Below are 22,677 nucleotides of genomic sequence, written 5' to 3'. Positions count from 1 at the left end.
TGCAGCAGAATAAATGCAATAAAGTAGGAAGAAACACCAATACAGTGGAAGCAGATGAGTAAAGTGCAATGTTTTTTATAACACAATAGAAAACGAGCAAACTGATTTAAACAAATTACCCACTTAACCTGTAAAAAAGCTCATAACTGAGCCCTGTTCCAGCAGACTTCAATCAGACAAGTTTTAAATGCACACTCCTGCCACTAAGGTGCAGGGGAACCTTCTCCAAAAAAAGAAGGCCTGGATTAGTGCTCATGTTAAACAAACAAAGCTAGATTCAGGATGCCTGAATCTAGTCTATGCTACAGCAAACAAGGTGCACCAATTTCGGAAAGAAACAGTTCATATAAGCAGCCAAAATAATCCTGTAACCAGAAATTCCCAACTCAGAAGGGCAGACTCTAACCTCTCCTCCCACAAGAGTGCAGACCACAAACCTTCTTAATGTAAAATAACTGGCCTGAAGCCCAAGTGCTTAAACCAGAACTAATACACTTTTAGAATAACAGACACTGAGCCTTCAATCAGCAATTCCCGGTTTAGAAGGCTGTAAGCTACCTATCCTGCCAAAACAGTGCAGACCACAAACCTTCTTAACGAAAAACAGCTGGTCTGAAGCCCAAGTGCTTAAACCGAAAGGCTTAGAATAAGTGTTACAATATAACCAGGCTACTACCAAGCAGTAATAAATGCAGCAGAGTAAGTACAATTGAGTACTTTTAAGAAGAGGCAAAAGCAAAATGAAGTGCACATTTTTATTAAAGTGCCAGGAGAGAGGAAGGAGGAGCAGAGGTTAAGAACCTAAGTGGGTTGGCCTTCTCAAATGTTCTCTCTGTATTAAGTAGAGTGAACATCAGACTGGGATGGGTGTCCCAGATCAAATTTACAGTAGGGGTGGGCAATTGCAAAGCCACCAACTATAACACCACCACACGAATAGGGTTGGGGTGAGGGGGAAAACAGTTTCAGGACAGATGAGAACAGAAAACAATGCCAGAAAATATATAAAACAATTCAGTCAGGCAAAATTAAGACAATGCAGAACTCTGAAAGGTTAAAATACCAAGAAATATACTCATCAATCAGCTATATATTTCCAGATTGTTTGAGAATCACACTAGCCAGAACCCAGGAGTTTCCAACAGTGAATGTTGATATAGAAGGGCAGAGGCAGGTGCTATAATCACTGTGTTTCACCTTTTCTTCCTACACCACAGGTCAAACACTCCTGTCCTCTGGAATTAGTAGCTGCTTGGAGTATCAACGTTGAATATCCTTAATTTGGGGTTTGTACTCCTGGGAATTGGCTCTGCCAAAGTGAATTGTTCTCTGGCACTTTTGTAGGGATCCCTTTTGCAAGGGGAAGAATGATCAGAAGGTGATGTCCTTTTATACCTCTCACGTCTGGGTCAGAGGCAGAAGGGTGAAGAGCTGTGGAAGTTTTACGTGCTTTCAGACTTTCTGCAAGGTGTATTCCATCAGTCAGTACTGCCTCAGTGGGGTATGCTTGGACATAGAAAGTTATGGTGAGATACAAACACAAGTGAACTTTCACAGAAGTGCCTTATGTGGTGCAGGAGGCCAGGAAAGCTAGCACTAGAAAATCTTGGCTAATAGAACAGGTGGTACTTAAAGTGCGTCTCTTGAAATATTTTACCAGTTGAAGCTGCAGAACCAGATGTCTTGCCTCACTTAGCTGGACTCTGTTTTTAAGGCACCTACCTTGTCTGTATATTGTAGCCATTGGCTTTTCCACTTGATTCACAGCTTGTTCTTGAAACTGCTGTGTTCTACTTGGCTTTAACTTGTAAAGTCATGTTCATTCCATTATTTCCCGGCAGGTTGCTATGACCATTATTGAAATTTGGTATATTTTTGTAGTGAGACATGGTACATACATTTATTTGGCATGAACAGTGACTGCCCAAATAGATGTCTTCCCTCTTGCTTTTTTCACTTCCATGTTATCTTGATGTTTGTGTCTGTTCACTGAAGTATGAATGAATGGTAAGGTTTTTTTGAAATCATGCACTTAATTTCTGCAGTTGTGTGTTTAAAAATGTAGTATAATCATTTTTCTTTTTTTGGTGCAGGACACTAATTTTTTTTATACAGACAGTTATAATACTTCAGTGAATGTGTTTGAATTCTTGCTTAGAGGTGTAGAGTGCAAACAATTATTGACTAAATGATGGAGCAAATAATGTCTGAGAACCTTCGTTTCTTGTTAATGTCAGTGGATGTATTGCAAAAAGCAAGCAAACTTGTAAAATATGGATTGAATGCAACTGCATTCACGTCACAGACTGTTTAAGCCTTTAGCACAGATAGGCAAGTACAGTTCTGGACTGCACAAGTAAACTTAAATAATCTCTTCTCCTGACTTTCATATGAAGCAGAAATGTGTCATTGCCTTGGGAAAATCTTTAACTTCTTTCTTAAATGCAGTAACTCTCTTTTTGCATTCCTGTCCAAGAAAACTTGTTGCAGAGTTCTAACTAGAATTTTTCACATACTTAACAGATCAGTGTCGTTGGAGGAAAGTATAAAATCCATGAGTCTGAATCCAGAAGATGATGATATTCCTTGGAATGACTTGCGTGACAATAGGGATATTAATGTTCTCACTAACTGGGATCCAAAAGACAGGTGAGGTTTCGAGTGTGCATCTTAGTTTTGTGTTGTCATGCTAATGAGTTATTTGGTTGTCATCATTCAGTCTTTGATTTTAAGGTACGGATCGTATATTCCTCTGTAGGGGAGCAACAAACTAACTAGAAATGAATTTTTCTTAACTGGCTTAAGTATAGACAGCAGACAAAAGTAATTGTCAGTCGTACTATAGTAAAGAAGCATGTGACCTATGTATATGTAAAATTTGTAAATGTGTGTGTCCCTTTAAATGGTTGTGTTAGAGTTTTGATGTGCATTTATTTACCGACTAAGTATTTTCATTGAAGTATATAGATGAGTGTATTATCTAAACTAAGTTAGTCTGCCTCTTAAATGAGAACAGCACACAAAAACTGAAAACGTTTTTCATCACATCTTTAACTTATGAGGGACAGAAATGAGGATTATTTACTGTGATTTTCTCTCAGCAGCATACAACAGTACTGTGACTGCTTTCTTTTGACTGTCAGCATCAATCTGCATTTTTAATTACTTTGCTTCCTTTGATTTTCATTAGTGACCGTTTTGGTTAACAGCAATTTAAGGAATGTTTTGAAAGACAGGCTTGAAAATGTAGCTGAGCTGGTTTGTGCTTCGTTCTCAGATTTTAATTTTTTAGCAAGAATTAGTATCTTTGATGGTAAACTTCCTTCCCCGACTCACTGAATTGTCTCAACAAAACATTGTATGCAATTCAAAGATAGTACAACAAAACACCAGAATAAATTTGCACTTTTACAGAAAATACAGTGTAGAAAAAATGTAAAATCAAATAGTAATAGAAAGTAAGAGTAAGATAAAACTGCCTTTCTTTATGGCACTCAAGAGTTTGACTAAAGGGAAAAGACTAAAGGAAAGACAGCTTATTTGTAAATAGTTAAACTAAGTGTGAGTTTGTTTTTTTTATTATTATTATTGTTATAAAAATGCTTTTTATTGAAATTGCCTTTGTGGGCGGCCACAGTGGTGCAGTGGTTAGCATTGTCGCCTCACAGCAAGAGGTTCTCTGGTTCGATCCTTGGCTGGGGTGCCTTCTGTGCGGAGTCTACATGTCCTCCCTGTGGTCGCGTGGGTTTCCTCCGGGTGCTCCGGTTTCCTCCCACACCCCAAAGACATGCTGCAGGTGGATTGGACACTCTAAATTGGCCCTAGGTGTGAGTGTGTGTGTGTGTGTGTGTGCATTCTGTGGAAGGTTGGGTGCCGGGCTGGCAACTCGACACTGTAAAACTCCACTGCCAATCATGAGCGGACAGGTGATCCACTGTGGTGACCCCTAACCAGAAAAAGCCGAAAGAAGAAGAAGATTGAAATTGCCTTTGTGGCTCCATCACAAGATAGCAGAAAAAATGCTGAGCTTCTTGGCGAGGGATGCACCCACAATGACTTGATAAAATGGGCTACCTTGTGTGTGTGTGTGTGTGTGTGTGTGTGTGTGTGTGTGTGTGTGTGTGTATGTATATACATGCACACACACAGTCTTATCTGATGAACCAATCCCCAGAAAAGAAAGTTTAGAGACCCCCAACCGCCCTCCTGGTAATGTCAATAATTATGCACCATTTTGGTTAGTATGACAGTCAGTCCAATTCTCCACCCCCACAAATGTTGCGGTTCTCTTACAGCAGTCTTGAGGGTCTAAATTACATCCCAGTTGCCCATTACCTGTTTGGTGCTGAGATTCTGTAGACACATTTCACAGCAGCAGGGAACTGCAGAACCAGCCATAAAAGTGTAGCGATGCTGTGGGGCAGCCAGGGCTGCATCAGCGTCAGCAACCACAGTTCCATCTTTGGCAGCAGCAGCAGCACAGAAAGCAGTGCGGGAGTGAGTGCTCCAGAACACACAGATCTGGCACTAACAAGCATCCCTGGTGACTTGATGTGTGCTCTTGACCCTAAAAGAAAATGAGACATGCATTGCTGTCAAGTGTACGGGTATGCATGTGTTGGAGAGGGGGGAGGTGGATGGTTCTGCACATTCTCGTCAGTAAGGAAGTACAATGATAAATTCTCTGAAGTGAGTCTGGGCAAGCAAACACCCTAACAGTGAGCAAATGCTTAAATTCTTCGCTGTTTTTCAGAGACATCCTATTCATTGCTTCAAAGGAATCAGGGTGGAAAAGAGGACTCATTCACACTTTTTAAAATATTCATTTGTTGTTGGAATTGCCCCCATTTGAAAATGTCAACTTTTATTATCTCTGTCTATTGTATTCTTCCAGGCTGACACAGTAGGTCCATTGGGATGAGTGCTGTACCCCAGTGAACAACTGAAAAATAAATTAAAAAATTCCACACCTACAATTAATTTTCCTCATTTTAAATTCTACAGAAAGACTGTTTCAGGTAACCACCGCTGTCTGAGTAAAAATGTCTCTTCACATTAACTTCAAGTAACATTTCCTTGTTCTTGCTCGTCTGTTCTGAATGATATCTAGTATTAAGTTGATTTCTTGAATGGGACCCATATATCAGACAGGAAGCTGAACTTGCATCCTGCAGTGCCTGATTCTGGGTCTCCTCTTATTCACCATTACCAGTAAAGAGGACACTGTTTTACTTGGACTAAAAAGTGAAAAATAATATCAAAAATATTTTTTAATAAAGAATGCTTTTTTTCATTTGCTCTAAAAAGTTAAAAAAAAAATAAGGAAGAAGACTGATAATTTTGCAAAGGAAACACAGGCAAACTGATTTTAGAAAAGCATTTGAGGTAGTTTTGCTGATTTTTCTGAATTCAGTTTGCCTGTGTTTCTTTTGCAATGTTTTCAGTCTTCATCCTTATTTTTTTACTTTTTAGAGCGACTGAATAAAAAAGCATTCTTTATTAAAATCTTTTCTGATATTTTTATTGTATTTATTGCATCTGAAAATTAAGTTTGAAAGCCATGGTTTTGTTCAGACTCCAGGATGCACTTTGTCTGAGGTGTGATGCTGGCAGTCTGTAATTGATAAGATACATTTAATTGCCATTTTTGAGACATTGTTTTCTTAATGGCTCACTTGAACTCTTAGTAGCCTTCATGATGCAACAGATGATGAGACAAATACAGGAAAGAGAGGCAAACAAAAATAATTTCAGACATAAAACAAATGGAGTGATTAATTAATTATGGGTTTTATGTATGTGACGTGTAGTATTGACTTAGGGAAAGAAAAACACCTTTTGAGAAGAAAAACTTGATGCCTGGGTCAAGTTCTCCTTTAAGCAGAGTTTGTGCTGCTCAGCTGTAATCCATGATAGCAGATAGCTTTAAGATCATTTCTATCAAGTCTGCTTTTACTTTATCTGTCAGTGGGAAAACCTTTAATTAAAATATATTTAAAAATGCTTTGAACATTCTTTAATGGTAATGTGAGCAAAAATTCATACACTATGTATCTCCATAGGTTCATAGGTGTTTACTAGGCTAACGACCACAAGGACCTTTTTAAGCCTAGCCATGCATCCAAAATCTCTGACGAGTTCTGATACCCTTGAAAAGTGTAAGCACGGGCTTGGGAGATGAATCATTTACAGGTTACATGTGTCCATTAGAGACGTAGGTGCGAAACCAGGGATGATTTTGGTTTCACATCCAGTTGTCCCAAGTTCCACTTGAATTGGATTAGGGAGGAACTCTGCTTCACATGGATGGGGAGTCTGTTCCATACACTCAGTAGTCTCTGGGATACATACCTCTCTCTCCATCAGGTCCTATTTATATCATAGACAAGGCTTAAGTCTTTAGAACGGGTAATTCTGGTGCTGTTTGTTTTGTGGATATGCAGGAGGTCCATCAGAGTGGGGTCTGTCAATGCCCTGCATGCCAGGCATAGATCTCTTCTCAAAAGCCTATAGGAGACAGAATGCAGGGATGGGGCCTTGAGGCACTCTGTATAGGACATTTTACTTACGACCTGTATTCTTTTAGTGAGGAACCTCTGTGGATGTTCCAGTTGTTGGATATGCCTGGTTAGGTACATACCAACGGGGGCATTGTACTCAGTGATAGGTCTGATGAATGCCGAATACGGTGAAACAGTGACTTCCTTGGACTTGGATGCCATACCTTTGTTTATAAGTTGCGCAACATAGAATGATTTCCTCACCCTGTAGACGCATGATGGTGAAAGGCTAGATGCTTATAGTTGGTTTAGACTGATATGGTTTGTAGTCTTTGTTTCTGTATGTATTTCTGCTGCAGTATAGTCAGTGTTGGTGTCCTGTGCGTTTTTCGGTATTGTGAGATTCAGTGTTGTGGGTTTTCAGTATTTTGAGCTTTCGAAATTTTGGGTTCAGGATTTTGAGCTTTCAAGGTTTTGGGGTGGGCCTGTGTGTGTGTGTGTGTGTGTGTGTGTGTGTGTGTATGTATGTATGTGTATATATAATGTATGTATAGCAATCTTCTGGTGCATAGGTACCAAACCACAGTGTTTAATCAACTAATTAAAGTATGCAAAGGCGATGGTTAACCAAAAACTAATAGTATGAGCTACATGATTTAGTCTAACACATATAGTGTCTTTGTAGAATCTTAATTTGGTCAGAGCTTCGGGTACAAAGTGTAGAATAATACCATTTCTTTACCCTTTTTCCAGTGTCTATCTTGCTCTGCAGATTTATGCATCAATGAGATGCATAACAGAACAGTGAGTGAAACATTTTGTGAACTGTTAAAAGCTGTTTGCTGTTCAGAAGGGCACGGTACTTCTGCCTGCTCATCTATGTGACAGCATCAGGTGAGGTGCAGCTTTTAAATCTGTAAAATACTTCACATGCGTACATTTTCTTTTCTCTTTCCAAGTTGTAGTACATTGGGGTAACCAAAGCAACATCTAGTTCAAATAATCATCTGATCTCTGGTCTTAGCTATTAGTTATTGCATTTGCAGACTTGATTAAAATAATTCACCTGCTGAGTCGCTCCATTTCTCAAGCACATGCTGATCAACTTTATTTAAGTTTGGAAGAATGTCCCTGATTTTGTGTTTGTCCTTTCCTTTGTAAAATGTATCAGTTTCTGGTAAATCACTGTGGATTGCAGTCAGTCATTCATGCCAGATATTAAGAGGTTCATGTTTTTATTGTTCAGAAAATGGATGTTGATGCAAAATATTTAATACCGTAAAAGGTAATCAGAATAGAAACAGGACTGAAAATCCTTTGGAGGTAAGCATGCAGTCAGTGTGAAAAGATGACCTGAGTACTACTTTACAGGCAAAAGATGAGACGAGACACTTTAATATTTAGAGGCAAAAGTGGCATAAATAAAGAAGACTCAAGAGACAGAATTTGATGTAAATATTGAAGATTATGATCGGGTTGCCAGTCATAAACAAATTGTTAATGCATTCAAGCACAGCTCTTAATGTTGTTCAAAAATCAGGGGGAAAGCCAAAAATAATGGGGGGGGGGAGCAAAGACCCAAAATAAGGCAATATGTTTAAATGTATGCATTTATTTATTTGCATTTGTTGACTGGGAATGTCCCGACTGGACGCAGGTCCATTTTCAGCAGAGACCCGGGGAGAAAAGCTCCACAAATTAAAATATTACAGACATAATTACAGATGAAGAATCCTAGCAATTAAAATATTACAGATATTACTCTAGTTTACCTACAGTGTTAGTATAACAATTAATTCTTCAGCATTGCACTGTGATAATGAACATTGTACTGTGACCTCCAGTTTTCATTTGTTACTGTAAGTTTCAGTATTTAAAATGTCACTTGAACTTTATTGCTTTGTATTATCTCAGTGGATATATCACTGTAATTTGTCTGTGGTATAGGTTGTGGCTGAAAATGGGTCCTTTATGCTATATTGAGGCAGGTCCATTTTCAGTGGAGACCCGGGGAGAAAAGCTCCACAAATTAAAATGTTACAGACATAGTTACAGATGAAGAATCCTAGCAATTAAAAAATCTTACAAATATTACTCTAGTTTATCTACAATGTTAGTACAACAATTAGTTCTTCAGTATTGCACTGTGATAATGAACATTGTACTGTGACCTCCAGTTTCCAATTGTTACTGTACGTTTCAGTATTTAAAATGTCACTTGAACTTTATTGCTTTGTATTATGTCAGTGGATATGTCACTGTAATTTGTCTGTGGTATTGGTTGTGGCTGAAAATGGGTCCTTTATGCTATACTGAAAAATAGATAAACAGATAATGCTGAAATGCTCTGGAAGTGTACTTCTGCAACAGTCTGCTAGAACAGTTTTAGAATTTCCACAATAAAAGGTTAAACTGCACACATTGTGCTCTCAAGTTTTCCTTTGCAGAAAGAATCTGTGGTGTGGGATGTTTCACTTGTGAGGGTGATGCTAATATCATATGTGATGGTGTTAGTGTAACGCAGTTGTGTTTGTTAGTGAATCATAGAAGTTGTATGAGAACCCCTGTTGTTATTGGATCCTGTTGGCACCCCTAAAGTTGCATCATTGCCTGATTTGCATGGGCAAGGATACATTGATACCATGTATGCCGGTAAGGAGTACCAGTAACTGCTGCTTTTTGAGTAGGAGTAAGCACACTTTAAGTAAATTACTATTGCAGTGTGACCTGCTGCCACTCTCGAGTAGCACAAGGGAGTGTGCACTGTACAATGCGTAATGGCCAAAAAGGTTTGGCTAGCAAAAGCATATTGAAATTAAGTAATAGGAGGAAGAGTCCTAGAATGAAGGGATCCTGTGTAGCACTAAAAGTGCTCTGTCAGATTTTACATTCCTGGAGGAAGTACTGCAGCAATGCACATCCCCTTGGTAGAGGGACATGTACTCCGTACAAAAAAGTAAGACACTGAAGACTTGCGGCAATGCATTATTTCATCAGAGGAAGCAGTTCCAGCTCTGCAGACTGTTCAATAAAGCAAATAAAATAAATACCAGCTGCTACGCGAAGATCTATGTCCACCAGAAGTCTCTCTGAAAATTGCAAAACTCATAATTTCAAAAGATAAACTTCTGTTGCTGTCAAAGACTGCAAATTCCAAGCCTTGTTGTATATTTTTTTTTGGGGGGGGGGCGTTATGCCCCATCATCTCTGATAATTATATATACTAACTCTGAGTTTGCTACACCTCAAAGGAGATGTAGTCTCTTAGTATCAGAATTAGTATGCATTTCCCCCCTAATCATGTATCCATCCTCAACCCCTTTATCCCATTTTGCACATGGTGTCGGGGTGTCACTTCAACAGTGACAGTCATCTTGACCCAAGGTTTACACCACTGGGTGGCAAGCCCTGCCACAGTAGATCATCCATGCCACTCACACTCGTACAGACAGCCAATTTAAAGTGTCTAATCCAGCTACTGCATATCTTTCGAATGTGGGAGGAGACCGGAGGAAACCCGCGCAACCACAGGGAGGATATGCAGACTCCTCGCATAGGGCTTCCCAGCCGAGAGTCAGACTGGAGAACCTCTTGCTATGAGGTGACTACGCTAACCACTGCACCACCACAACCAACCTATTTGCCCATATTCTTCTTCTTTCGGCTGCTCCCGTTAGGGGTCACCACAGCAGATCAACTGTTTCCATTTCTTCCTGTCTTCTACATCTTGCTCTGTCACACCAACCACCCGCATGTCCTCTCTCACCACATCCATAAACCTTATCTTAGCCCACCCTCTTTTCCTTATACCTGGCAGCTTCATCCTTAGCATCTTTTTCCCAATGTACTCTGCATCCCTCCTCAGCACATGTCCAAACCAACGTAATCTTGCGCCTCTGGCTTTGTCTCCAAACCTTCCAACCTGGGCTGACCCTGTAATATACTTATTCCTAATCCTGTCCATCCTCGTCACACCCAGTGCAAATCTTAACATCTTCAGCTCTGCCACATCAAGCTCTGACTCCTGCCTTTTTGTCAATGCCACTGTCTCCAACCCATATAACATAGCTGGTCTCACTACCTACTTGTAGACCTTCCCTTTCACTCTTACTGGTAGTCGTCTGTTACAAATCACTCCTGACACTTTTCTCCACCCACTCTATTCTGCCTGTACTCTCTTCTTCACCTCTCTTCCACACTCACCATTACTCTGAACTGTTGATCCCAAGTACTTAAACTCATCCACCTTCGCCATGTTGATCCCAAGTACTTAAACTCATCCACCTTCGCCACCTCTACTACCTGCATCCTCACCATTCCTCTATCCTCCCTGTCATTCACACACACATATTCTGTCTTAGTCCTGCTGACCTTCATTCCTCTTCTCTCTAGAGCATATCTCCACCTCTCCAGGGTCTCCTCCACCAGTTCCCTACTTTCACTACAGATCACAATGTCATCTGCAAACATCATAGTCCACGGGGACTCCTGGCTGATCTCGTCTGTCAACCTGTCCATCACCATTGCAAATAAGAAAGGGCTCAGAGCTGATCCTTGATGTAATCCCACCTCCACCTTAAACGCATCCGTCACTCCCACCGCAGACCTCACCGCTGTCACACTACCCTCATACATATCCTGTACCACTCTTACATACTTCTCTGACACTCCTGACTTCCTCATACAATACCACAACTCCTCTCAAGGCACCCTGTCATATGCTTTCTCTAAATCCACAAAGACACAATGCAACTCTATCTGACCTTCTCTGTACTTCTCCATCAACACTGTCAGAGCAATTTGCCCATATTATGTATACATTTTCTAAATTTCTGAGAGTCATAAATGTACACAGTCACATTAATGAGGTGAAAACGAAAACAAAAGCACCTGTAAGTTCTTTGGCAGATGGAGATCCAGGTAGAAGTGAATCAGAATGCAGTGTTGTCTCCACCAAGGAAATAATTTCCTTATGGACTGTAAGTACTGTCTGCTGCATGAAGGGCTGAGGTATACGTTTTTTATTATTTTTAGTTATTGTTTTGCGAGTAGGGGACTGGATCACTAGGGCCTCTTCTCAGTCATGAGCTAATTATACCACAAAGCTAATTAAAGGTATATAAAATGGGTTTGCTGTGAAACATTGTCATAAAATATCGGAGCACAATTGGTGACACAAAGTCTAAAAGAAAATACCATGTCCCCAAAACAGGTAATACTAAAGGGTAAAAAAAATACACAAAACTATTTTCTCCCTCAAGAGGGTTGCTTGCACCTGTCTGTGTAAATGCTAGCTTCCATGTCCTTGATCACTGTATGTAAAAAGTCCAAAGTTTGCACCAACTCGGAAAAAGCATTAGTCACCTCTTCCCTCTTAAATACAGTGTAGCAGTAAATCTCTGAACAAGCCAATCCTGACTTTACCTTACTTCGGCTAACAGTACTCAGCAGTGTTCCTTTTAGTGTTCTGAGCATTACTAAAACCAAACCAAAAACAAACTGTAGGTTTCCCACATACAGTACATAACAAGCAGTAGAACTCCATTAATAAATGTTACTAGTGAAAAGCGCTATTAACGAAATCTGACATCATTAAAGCAAAGTTGTGAAAATCAGCCTCAAAGTTAGATAACACATTTCTAATTATTGTGCAGTATCATAGCTTAGTTTTAGCTTTTGAGTTTCAGCTGGAAGAGAAGCTAGAATTTTGGGCTGTTTGAATTCCTGACATCAACTACATGCATTCTGCTGCCCTTTACAGCCTTTTTAGTATTCTATTAATTATTGGCTCCACCTTCTGCACCTGCATGACCTGTATGTTTAGATTTCATAACTTCTCGTTTGCTATGAATTGTAATACCTGTACAGCCAAACCTGCATAACTATTCTGCACTCAACTCCATCTTTGATGCTCCTTTAATATGTATTTTTGGTGACGGTTCACAGATCTTTAATGGTTAATGTCTGTGTTGAGATACTGTATAGTATGCATGACTTTGTGCTATTGCACATTTAGCATAGTGTTACTTGAAGTATTTGTATGACTTTTTTTTTTTTTTTTTTACTTTGCATAACTTATATTTTCTTCCCATGTGGTATGTAGATGATTCACAAATAAAAATTCAGATTCAGTGGAAAAGCACTGTTGCTAAAATGTGTACATCTAAAACCAACAAAACAACAAATTACGTGCATGAAATCTCAAATTCCACTTTATTTTGGAGTTTTCATATCTTCAAGTAGTAGGTCTTACTGCCTGAAGTGATGAAAGTTCTAAAATAAAAATGTGAAGTTTGTGATTTTCTGTAAGCATGTAAGTGTTGGTCACAATCAGGTTGGTAGCTATCTTTTCTAGCTCCTGATTGATTTTCCCCAAGTCTGGCACCGTTAACTGTTAGTTGGGGAACAAAAATGTCTTCTGCTGAAACAGTAGCAAACCACTTGCTACAGTTAGAATACTCCCATGAAGCACTTGAGCCAGGACCACAATTACAGTTTCAGCATTTATTTCCGAATGCCGATTCTGCAATACTGCCCCTTCAGCAATGGCTGATAGGACACCCCAATATGCTGCAACTGGGGTAGCCACCCCTTTTGCACTGCTGTAGCTTCGCCTCTGGTCAGGATGGTCAGTAAAGAGCAGAGACAGAGGATGAATTTCTAACTTCTATGAGGTGTTTAATAAGACTGAACTCTTTAAAAAGATTTACCACATGGCATGCAGATTCATTAGCATTTAAAATTTTCTCTGTGTATTATATCCACACTTGGGTATAGCAAGTTTTATATACATCCATAAGGTACCATTCATTATGTTGCAATGATCATTTTAAATTAACTTCAAGTCTATACTAGGTAATAAATGTTGCTATAAAACTCAGTGTATTTTTTTTTTATTATTTATTTATATTTTGTTCACCAGAATAGTCTGACTGGACCATGGCCCATTTTCAGCGGAGTCCCGTTGGGAAAAGCCCCAATAATACAGAAAGATATCAAACAGATTAAAATAGTAATAAAACAGCAGATATTTCAATATAAAGTTTAGCAATTCAAAAGGTTAAAGATTATGCATTGTAATAGAAATAAAACAATATGTACAGATGTCTACAGAGGCCAGTTTTAACAAATACAAGGTATGCTTCTATGCTGTTTAAAAGAAATGTTAATAACTGCAGCTTTTCAGTTGTGGACCACTCTTGAACTGTCCATAAATCTTGTCTAGTTTTAGTGGTTTTCCAAAGCTTAAGAGTATTTAACAAGATCGTTTTCACTCCATGTCTCGACCTTTGTGACAACCTTTGCTGTTCTAAAGCCTTTTATGGCAGTTCAGCTTGAGGACTGCATCTCTGCAAATCTTTACAGTTTTCACATTCTGTATTTTCTTGCTAGTGTACTACTGGTAGACATTTCTGATTGCTGGTTATCCATGGACTTGGCATATTTCTCTTACTTAAATGTCTGTGATGTTCCATTTCAGCTTTCCATTTTGTACTTGGAAAAACATAGGACCTTGTTTGTTGCATCAGCTTTAGGTTGCAAATTATCCTGTGGATTTTACATTGGTGATCTCTGTCCAGGCTGTAAATAATGCAATCCTCTGTGGTTTTTATCATATTAGTAATACTTCTGCCTCTGATTTTTTCCCAGCAGTTCCCCTTGCTTTTTATTGATTTTCAGACATTAGTAATGCAGTTGAAGGCGGCAATCTGTTTTACAGTCCTACCTATCGATTGTTAAGCTGGGGGAGACTAATTCCTAGAGGTGGAATATTCTTGTCTTGTTTTTGAAATGACAATCCTCATAGCTTTTTTCTACTGCTTTTTCTCCTACTTTTTATATATACATAGGATCTGGGTGCCGGCTGATTTTGATCTCATTGACAGAGAAAGCCATCAAACATTTATCACTGAATGTTTCTATTGCTACACAAGTACATTTGTGAAGTGTGCATATGTCACAGAGCAAACTCAAAGGCCTGGAGTGGGACTGTGAAGAGTGAGACATGGGGGGGGGGGGGTGCTGATTCCTGAAAGAGTGATCTGATAGAATTATTTTATTTATTTATTTTAAATGTACTAACTGGGAGAATCTGACTGGGCATGAATCCTATTTTCAGTGAAGGCCTGGGGAGAAAAGCTCCACAAAGGTTAGTACAGTAACTGAAATACACACGTTACTAAAGTACAGTACAAAAGAAAGTGAAGTTGTATGCTAGTACAATAAATTCAGTATAGAATAACTATACAATTAAAACATTATGTGAAAGATGTACACTGTAGTTGTAGGGCATATTCAGTTGTATGGTTGCATTCCTACAGTGGTTGATACAGTAATCAGAAGTTAAGTACAGAGCATCGAAATAAGCTGTTGTAAGCTTGCACAGTAAGATCAACATAAGTTGTTATATCGTATGCAAATATGTTCCATTATGGGAAGCTACCCAGGGTCTGAACAATGGCATATCCAAGACTTGTTTAAATGGAACCGGAGCAGTTTTTTTTTTAATTATTTCTGTTTTTTTTTTTTGTGGTCCTCATATGAAGTTGGATGGAATTCCATGATTTTGCAACAGAAGTAAGAGTAGAGGGAGTCCCCAGACTTGTTTTGATTTTGGTTATGTCAATTAGTGCTTTGTTGGTGGATCTTAGTAGTTGTTAGTTAGAATAGATATTCAGAAAGCAATGTAGTGCAGGAACTTTATCCCAATTATATAGGATTTGATGGGCTATTGTAAGTTGGGTTATACTTGATTAGGTTAGATAATTATAGCCAGGTTAATTGCTGGCTTGCTAGGCAATGATGGGTACTGGAGGGTGAGTCAGTTGCGAACTTGGCTGTTTTATTGTAGCAGGTGTTTAATTTCCCCATGTCTGCTTTGTTTAGGTCGGTGAGTATGGGGGAGGTTCTTGCAATGGTTGCCTTACTGTTGATGAGTTACCTTCTGCATCTATATAGGGTCCCAAGTTTATGATTTTTTTGTTTGTGCAGTATGCTTAGTGAATTTCATATTGTGATCTATGATAACTCCTAGTAGTTTGGTGAGCTTTGTTGGACAGGTGTGATGGAAGGGATGTTAGCTGAGTATATAGTGAATGGAGTTAAGGGATCTATGGCTCTTATGAGATGGAATATCATTAACTAGGTTTTTTGGGGGTTTGGGTATTAGTTGAGAGTTGGCTAACCAGGTTTCGACCGCGTCAAAGGATTCTTGTGTCAGTTTCTGGAGTTGAGGGGGTGATGGACCGGAACTGATAAGGGTGGAGTCCTCAGAGTACTAGACTAGAGTGGCATGCAGGGTAGCTTTGTGAAGTTGGTCATTAAATATGTTGAAGAGGAGAGGACCGAGGATGGATCCTTGGGGGACCCCCCCCCCCTCAAGGTGACGGGTAGGTGAAGAGACAAGAAATTTTGCCATTTTACTGCCTGTTGGCAGTTAGATAGTCCTGAAACCAGGCTAGAATGGAATGGCTTAGATTAAGATGGGAGAGAGCAGTTTGGAGTTGGAGACGGTGTCAAAGGCCTTGGAGAGATCTAGGAAGACAGTGGGAGACGAGGTTGCCATTATTCCGATGTTGATTTACAGTGTTGATAAAGCTAATGAGGGCTGTGGTGGAGCTGTGATTGGGACGGAATCCATGTTGGGGGTTTATCAGCAGTTTATTAGAAAGGAGATAGTTCATTATTGGGGAATGTATACATTTTTTGATGATTTTAGACAGGGAAGATAGGATGGTAATTGGATAGTGCCAATAAGCTACCCCCTTGATGAAGTGGTATTGTAAGAGAAATTTTCCACGGTCATGGAATCCGTTGTTATGACAAAGAACGATAAATAAGTGAACTTGTCAAAATGTTGATCTCAAACATTTTTATTTTGTAAACAACATTGTGGTTACAAGTGTTTAGAGTAAAATGAGGGTCCTTCCACATTGTGTGTATGTGGAAAACTATATTTTGTGAGGTTTGCCACATTGCAGAATTTGATAAGATAAGCAGGTAGTAGTCTTGCCTTAACTCATTACAAACTAGTGACCTCTCCTGGTTTTTCTGTAGGTACTTCCTACTGACACCTCTAGTCATCTAATGTAGCCTGTCAGTATTTACAATAGTAATTCTAAAACCATCTACCCACAAGCTATTGAAAGTGTCATCTTAAAGCTTACTTGATGGGCAGTACAACTGCACTGATGTCTGACCTCTGTCTAGTGCTGCTAAAAGGATATTATAGGTTCATAGGTAAGTACTAGGCTATCGGCCCGAGGGCCTACGTAAGCCTAGCCAACAAGGTTTCCTGGCTTACGCCACCCAAGAAAGTTATTTTCCCATGCCACTGTCGAGCAGAGAGACGGATGTGATCCCCGGGGTGTATTTCCTATTTCCCATCCACTCATCAAGATTTTTCTTGAAGAGTGCTAATGAAGAACTTTGCTTGACATAGATGGGTAGCCTGTTTCAGAGTATGGGAAGTCTCTGGGACAGGAATCTACCCCTCCAGCATGTCTTGTTTATTGTGGTGACAAGGTTTAGGTCCCTAGAGCGTGTAGCTCGTAGGGATTGTGATTTCTTTAGGTGTAGCATGTCCAACAGCTCTGGGTTTGACATAGCTTTATATGTTAGGCAGAGATCACCTCAGAGTAGGTGATATGCTACAGAGAAAAGCTGGAGTTTTTTGAGGCCGTCAGTGTAGGGCATTTGTTTGAGGCCAGTAAACCTCTTTGTGAGGTACTTCTGTGGCCTTTCCAGCTGCTGCAGATGTCTTGAGGTACATTCCAAAAGGGGCATTGTGCTCTATAATGGGTCTAATGTGTGTCGAGTAGAGGGGAACAATGACCTCTTTTTTCCTGGATGAGAACCCTTTTATGATGGTGTGCCACGTAGAAGGACTTCCTGACTACTGTGGCGATGTGACTATCAAAGGAGAGACTACTGTCCACCTGGGTCCCAAGGTCTCTTATCACCCATTCGGTGTTAAGTAGATTGCTGCCTATGTGGTAGTTCATGGGTACAGAGTTTTTGCCAAAGGGGATGACACTGCACTTTTTGGCATTGAACTTGAGGCCATGGCTCTGACACCAGGCATCTGTCTCAGCGAGGCCCTTCTGTAGGATGTCCACATCATTTGGGGACTTGACTATGGCTCCTAGCTTGCAGTCATCTGCGAACTTCATTAGCCAGAGGTCTACTGTGTTAGCCTGTACTTCAGAGAAGTAGATACCAAACAGGAGAGGTCCCAGGACGATACCCTGTGGTACTCCACTTGTCACTGCTTTGAGGTCAGATTTGGAGTCTGCAGCTTTTACAGTGTGGGTTCTGTCAGTGAGCCAGTTGGCAACCCATCTTGTGACGTAGGGATTTATACCTAGTTTATTGAGTTTAACTATAATTCCAGAATGGGGGATGGTGTTGAAAGCCTTGGCGAGGTCAAGATAGGCTGTGTGAACCACCTTACCCTCATCTACGGCTTTGGTGACTGCTTCAAAGAAGTCGATCAGGTTCAGGAGGCATGATCTGCCTTTCACAAACCCGATATACTGTTTATTTAAATTGTCATAATGTTTCTACATCTCTAAGTTGCTCAACAGCAAAGTATCACAGACAGAACTGATTTGTCTTATATGAAAGGTTGTGGATTGACAAAATGGGAAATAGAAAATTCACCCAGGGGATCACTTTTGAGGCACTGCTTGACAGGGGCACAGGAAAATAATTTTGTTGGGTGGCGAAAGCCAGGGAACCTTTTTGGGTAGGCTTATATAGGCCCCAGGGCCGATAGCCTAGTACCTACCTATGAACCTATTACTATCTGTGTGTCCTTAAGTCCATGACTTCTGGGTCAACTCTAAGGGGTGTGTTATCAATATGACCTTCCAAAGGATACTGTTATGCATTTCTTGGCATTTAGTTCTAGTCCATGGCTCTGACACCAGTTGTTTGTGTCAGCCCCTCCTGGAGAACATTTGTGTCAGTGTGAGATTCAGTGACAGCTCCTAATTTACAATCATCTGCAAATTTAGTCAGGCAGAGACACTGACATTGGCCTTTATTTCTCGGAAGTAAATGCTAAAAAGGAGCGGTCCAAGGATGATCCTTGAGGGACTCCACTTGTGACTGGCCTCTTTGTAGAGGTGGACTTCCCAGTTCTAACTTCGAGTCCTGCCTGTGAGCCAGTTGACTATCCACCAGATGACATATGGGCTTGTACCTATCCTCTTGAGTTTGTTAACATTACCAAAGTGGGGTATTGTCAAACGCCTTGGCCAGGTCAAGGTAGGCAGTGTGCACAACGTTGCCCTCATCCTTTGCATTGGTGACCTTCTCAGAGAAGTCCAAGGTTGAGCAGGCATGATTTGCCCTTGACAAAACTAAACTGGGTCGGGTTCAGTGTCTGGAGGTCTGCTATGTCTCTGCTGGTCATCTCCATGCTAATTCTTTCCATGGCTTTACATACAAGGCTAGTGAGACTTAGGGTCTGTAGTTTCCAGGGTCTGTAGATGGCCTACATTTGTGCAGAGAGATGACTGTTGCTTTTTTCCATTCATGAAGCATGTTTGGAGGCTACAGTTAAATAGTAATTCCAGAACCCCTAATAGGTCATGTTTCATGCTGTTTAGAAGGCATCCTGGAATATTGTCTGGGCCTATTGATGCAGTGTTCTTGGTCTTAGAATATTAAGGACCTGTTTCCTAGTGATAGTAGGGTGAGTTATATTTGATATTTCCTGAGGGAAGGTTGGGGTAAAGTTGGTGCTGAATTTGTCAGCCAGGAGGCTTGCTATATTTTCTGTCTCAGTATAGGTGGCTCCATTTACAGTGAGCTCTGCACACAGTTGTGTATTGCCTTTGAGGTTGCGGACAAAGCTAAAGAATGTTTTGTGGTTGTCCTTGGAATGGGAGGCCAAATTTACCTCAAATTTGGCTTTGGTAGACTTTTTCTCCTCTGAGCTGTTTGTTTAGTTTGAGTGCTTTTATCCTGCTGGGTGCTGCACCTCCTAATTTTTGCCATGAGTTTCTTCTTCCTGTTATACAGCCTATAGATTTTGTGATTCCACCAGGGTGGCTTGTTTTTTGAGTTAGTTCTGTACTTCTTCCTGGTGGGTACAGCTGCCTCTATACAGCTATTAACATGCTTGTACAGGGTTTCTGTGAACAGTTCTGCATAGGCAGCCTTGATCTCAGGGTTTATGGGGACTTGAAATTTTGCCAGGTTGGCCTCAGAATAGGTCCTGAATATTCCAAGTTTAGTTGGGGGTCCAGGTTTTAATTTTACTTCAAAGGGGACCATTTTGTGGTTTGACCTTACCAAGGAAGGCATTATAGTAGGGGGTGTGCAGCAGAGTCCCATATTAGTGAGGACCAGATCCAGTATGGTTGCACCCCTGGTTGGTGTATTTATTATCTGGTCCAGAAAATTTGTGTTTACAAAATCCAGGAATCTCTGTCCATGTATGTTTGATGTTGTATAGGATTCCCAGTTACTTGTGGGGTAATTAAAGTTACCCATGAATATGATATGGGTCCCATTCAAGAAATCAATAAGACTTTTGTTTTAAAAACTACATTGAGAGAAATCGGAGCAGGTGTGCTGTTGTGGTCATGAAAAAATGTGGCCATTGCTCACAATGCAGATATATTATTGAGGGTATGGAAATTTTCATCAAAGGCTTTGGCATAATTAGATCAGTGCATAGATTTGATTGTCACAGTAAGGCACTAGTTTATATGTCAAAGTGCCAAGGTTGTGATTGTTTCTATATTGGAAAAACCATTAACAGGTTTACGAATAGGATTTATCAGCATGTTTATGCTATTCAGAAACAAAATGAGAATAATGCCTTAGCCAAACATATTTTGAACCGTCCTACCCATAGTTTTAAATGCATTACCATTGATCAAGTTGATCTAAGGCCAAGAGGTGGACCAATAGACTTGTACCTGGAATACAAAGAGTTAAGGTGACATTAAATGTAATGCCACACAGCATCCAGGTATTAATGAAGTAACCTCTGTATCCACTGTTTTAAAATTGAAAGCTGATTTTTTTCTTTGGTCTTTTTAGAATTCCATAGAGTCTGTATAGTAGTTTATTGAAGATATATATATATATAGTTATATATATATATATATATATATATATATATATATATATATATATATATATATATATATATATATATATATATATATATATATAGTTATTGCGTTTCTCACTTACATGTTTTTAAAGTGGTTTAATAGGTTTTAATACTATCAATTTTTTTTCTCAAGTTTCTCATTTTTGGGGGGGGGGGGTCTGTTGTAATTTATAACAAAAAATGGCATTCATGCTTTTATATTGTGGTATATAGGCACTGATTAAGAACTTTATATTGTGTGGCCTGGTATGCTGTATACCTTTAAGCGGATGTTGGATGCATTAATTGTTTTTAATTGTCAGTCAGTTGGTTTGATCATGATCTATATAAATGTTTTATTTGAGGTTTTGTGTTTTTTCTGATGAAGTCAACAGTTAGTTACTGACAAAAGCACTCTGCTAATTAAATGGTATTATCTACATTTCTGCTGTGTTCCATTGTCCCTTTTCTTTTTCATGTTTAAGTTCTTTGCTTAGTTTTTTTTATTTTCTGCCTCTCTCTGTCCATATAGTGTAGGGAGGTATGTCTCAGGTCATTTACTCCCACATGGGCTATGACTGAGTCATATTGGTAATTGTCGTCCAGTGGCCTGAGTGCATGCGTAATGTGGCAGATCCTAGCCCCACATAAGCAACTTGACTGTAACTTTCTCCTTACTCAGCCTGGTGAGAGGGACATCAATGTGTCTCACGATGGAGTCTCCAATGACTAGAATGTTGGATTGTGTGGTGACTTACCTTATGTGCTTAGAGGTAGAGGCTCCATGAGATGTAGCTCTATGTGTTGATGTGGGTGTTGTTTTGAAAGAGCGCATTTGGGCCTTCTGAGGGTATTTGTCATGTACTTCGCCTAGGAGGTCTTTGTGGTTTAGGAAGGTTCAACATATGTAGGTCGATATGTCTGCTTTGAATTGTGCATGATGGGTGCAGCGTGTATACTAATGACAACCTTAGTGACATTTTGAGTACTTTTGTGTGAGAGCTTTGCTGCAGTGACATTGTGTAAAGACATGCCTGACATACCATATAAGTTTGTTTGAGAATTAGCTGGTTTTCAGTAAACATGAGGCAATTTCTACATTGCCTCAGGATGTCCATGTCCACCAAGCCAGTAACGGAGACCGTAGAAAAGTTCATATCCATGGCAGCAGATCCTTTTTTATTGATTAGACAGTTGGAGTGAGAATATCAGTCACTGTCAGGAGTATCCGGCTTGCAACTATGTGGACAGCGCTTGCCACTGCAAACTAGTTGTCCTATGTGCACCAGTCAGATGGCTGCTCCTTTATGGCTCATTTTTCTACATCATCTGTATGGCCAAACTGTATTCATTCTTCTGAAGGGATCAGTGTATCTCTTTCTTATGACTTCTGCAGTTGAGCTTTCACAGCTCTGGTCTTGGTACTGTCATTCTTCTAGAGGCATTAGTGCCCCTTTGCTTGCTTGCTTCCTTCTCCAGTAGATGTCTGCTTGGCATATCTGGGAAGAGTAACTTACAGGAGCTTGACATAGGATTTGTTGAGGTGTTTTCATGTCCGAGTGATTGAAATATCACATCTGCATTAGTGGTCGGGTTGGACAAATTTAATACCATATATCGGAGTGTCTGTGTTTTCAGTGATTGGTGCTGGTTTGTTTGTTTGCATTAGTTCAGTACATATGGATGAGTGATTGCAGTTTTTCTATCAGACTAAGGATCTCTGCAGTAATCTGAGGGAGAGGATACTAGTGATGATTGCTGTTCAGGAAGAGGTAAAACTTTAGCATTGCAGTATAAAATTTTGATGCAGCTGTAAAGACCCTCATTGATGATTCTTGAGTTGGCTACTTTTTGCCACCAATCAGAACTCCCTTTTTCATAGCAAATTTATGCATTCAAGAAAGCCCACACTCTTATGCTGGTATGTAATGTAAAGTGCTAGCTTCACGTTTGTCTACAGGGACCACCTGTACTTTTTTAATCCTTGCACAGTTTTGAGGTCTAAGCATTTGGTGGTGGTAAAGGTCCACTGTGCATACCGTAACTTAACTGTTAAAGTGGCTG

The 22,677-nt window shown here is 39.9% G+C and overlaps 1 protein-coding gene across 1 annotated transcript in view; it reads left to right on the top strand.

The window, feature by feature from the left end:
• The window catches only part of NAA25 (N-alpha-acetyltransferase 25, NatB auxiliary subunit), a 3,186,723-nt gene that overhangs the window by 2,300,965 nt on the left and 863,081 nt on the right, over positions 1-22,677 (top strand). Inside the window, exon 17 of the mRNA XM_044069750.1 lies at positions 2,524-2,649. Within this exon, the coding sequence (XP_043925685.1) occupies positions 2,524-2,649 (126 nt within the window). The remainder of the gene's footprint in view (positions 1-2,523; positions 2,650-22,677) is intronic.

The sequence above is a fragment of the Protopterus annectens genome, chromosome 4.part0, assembly GCF_019279795.1.
Source record: "Protopterus annectens isolate FY-2018-M chromosome 4.part0, PAN1.0, whole genome shotgun sequence".
Taxonomy (NCBI): domain Eukaryota; kingdom Metazoa; phylum Chordata; order Ceratodontiformes; family Protopteridae; genus Protopterus; species Protopterus annectens.
Note: the sequence above shows the minus strand (reverse complement) of the source record. Positions and strands in the feature narration are given on the sequence as shown.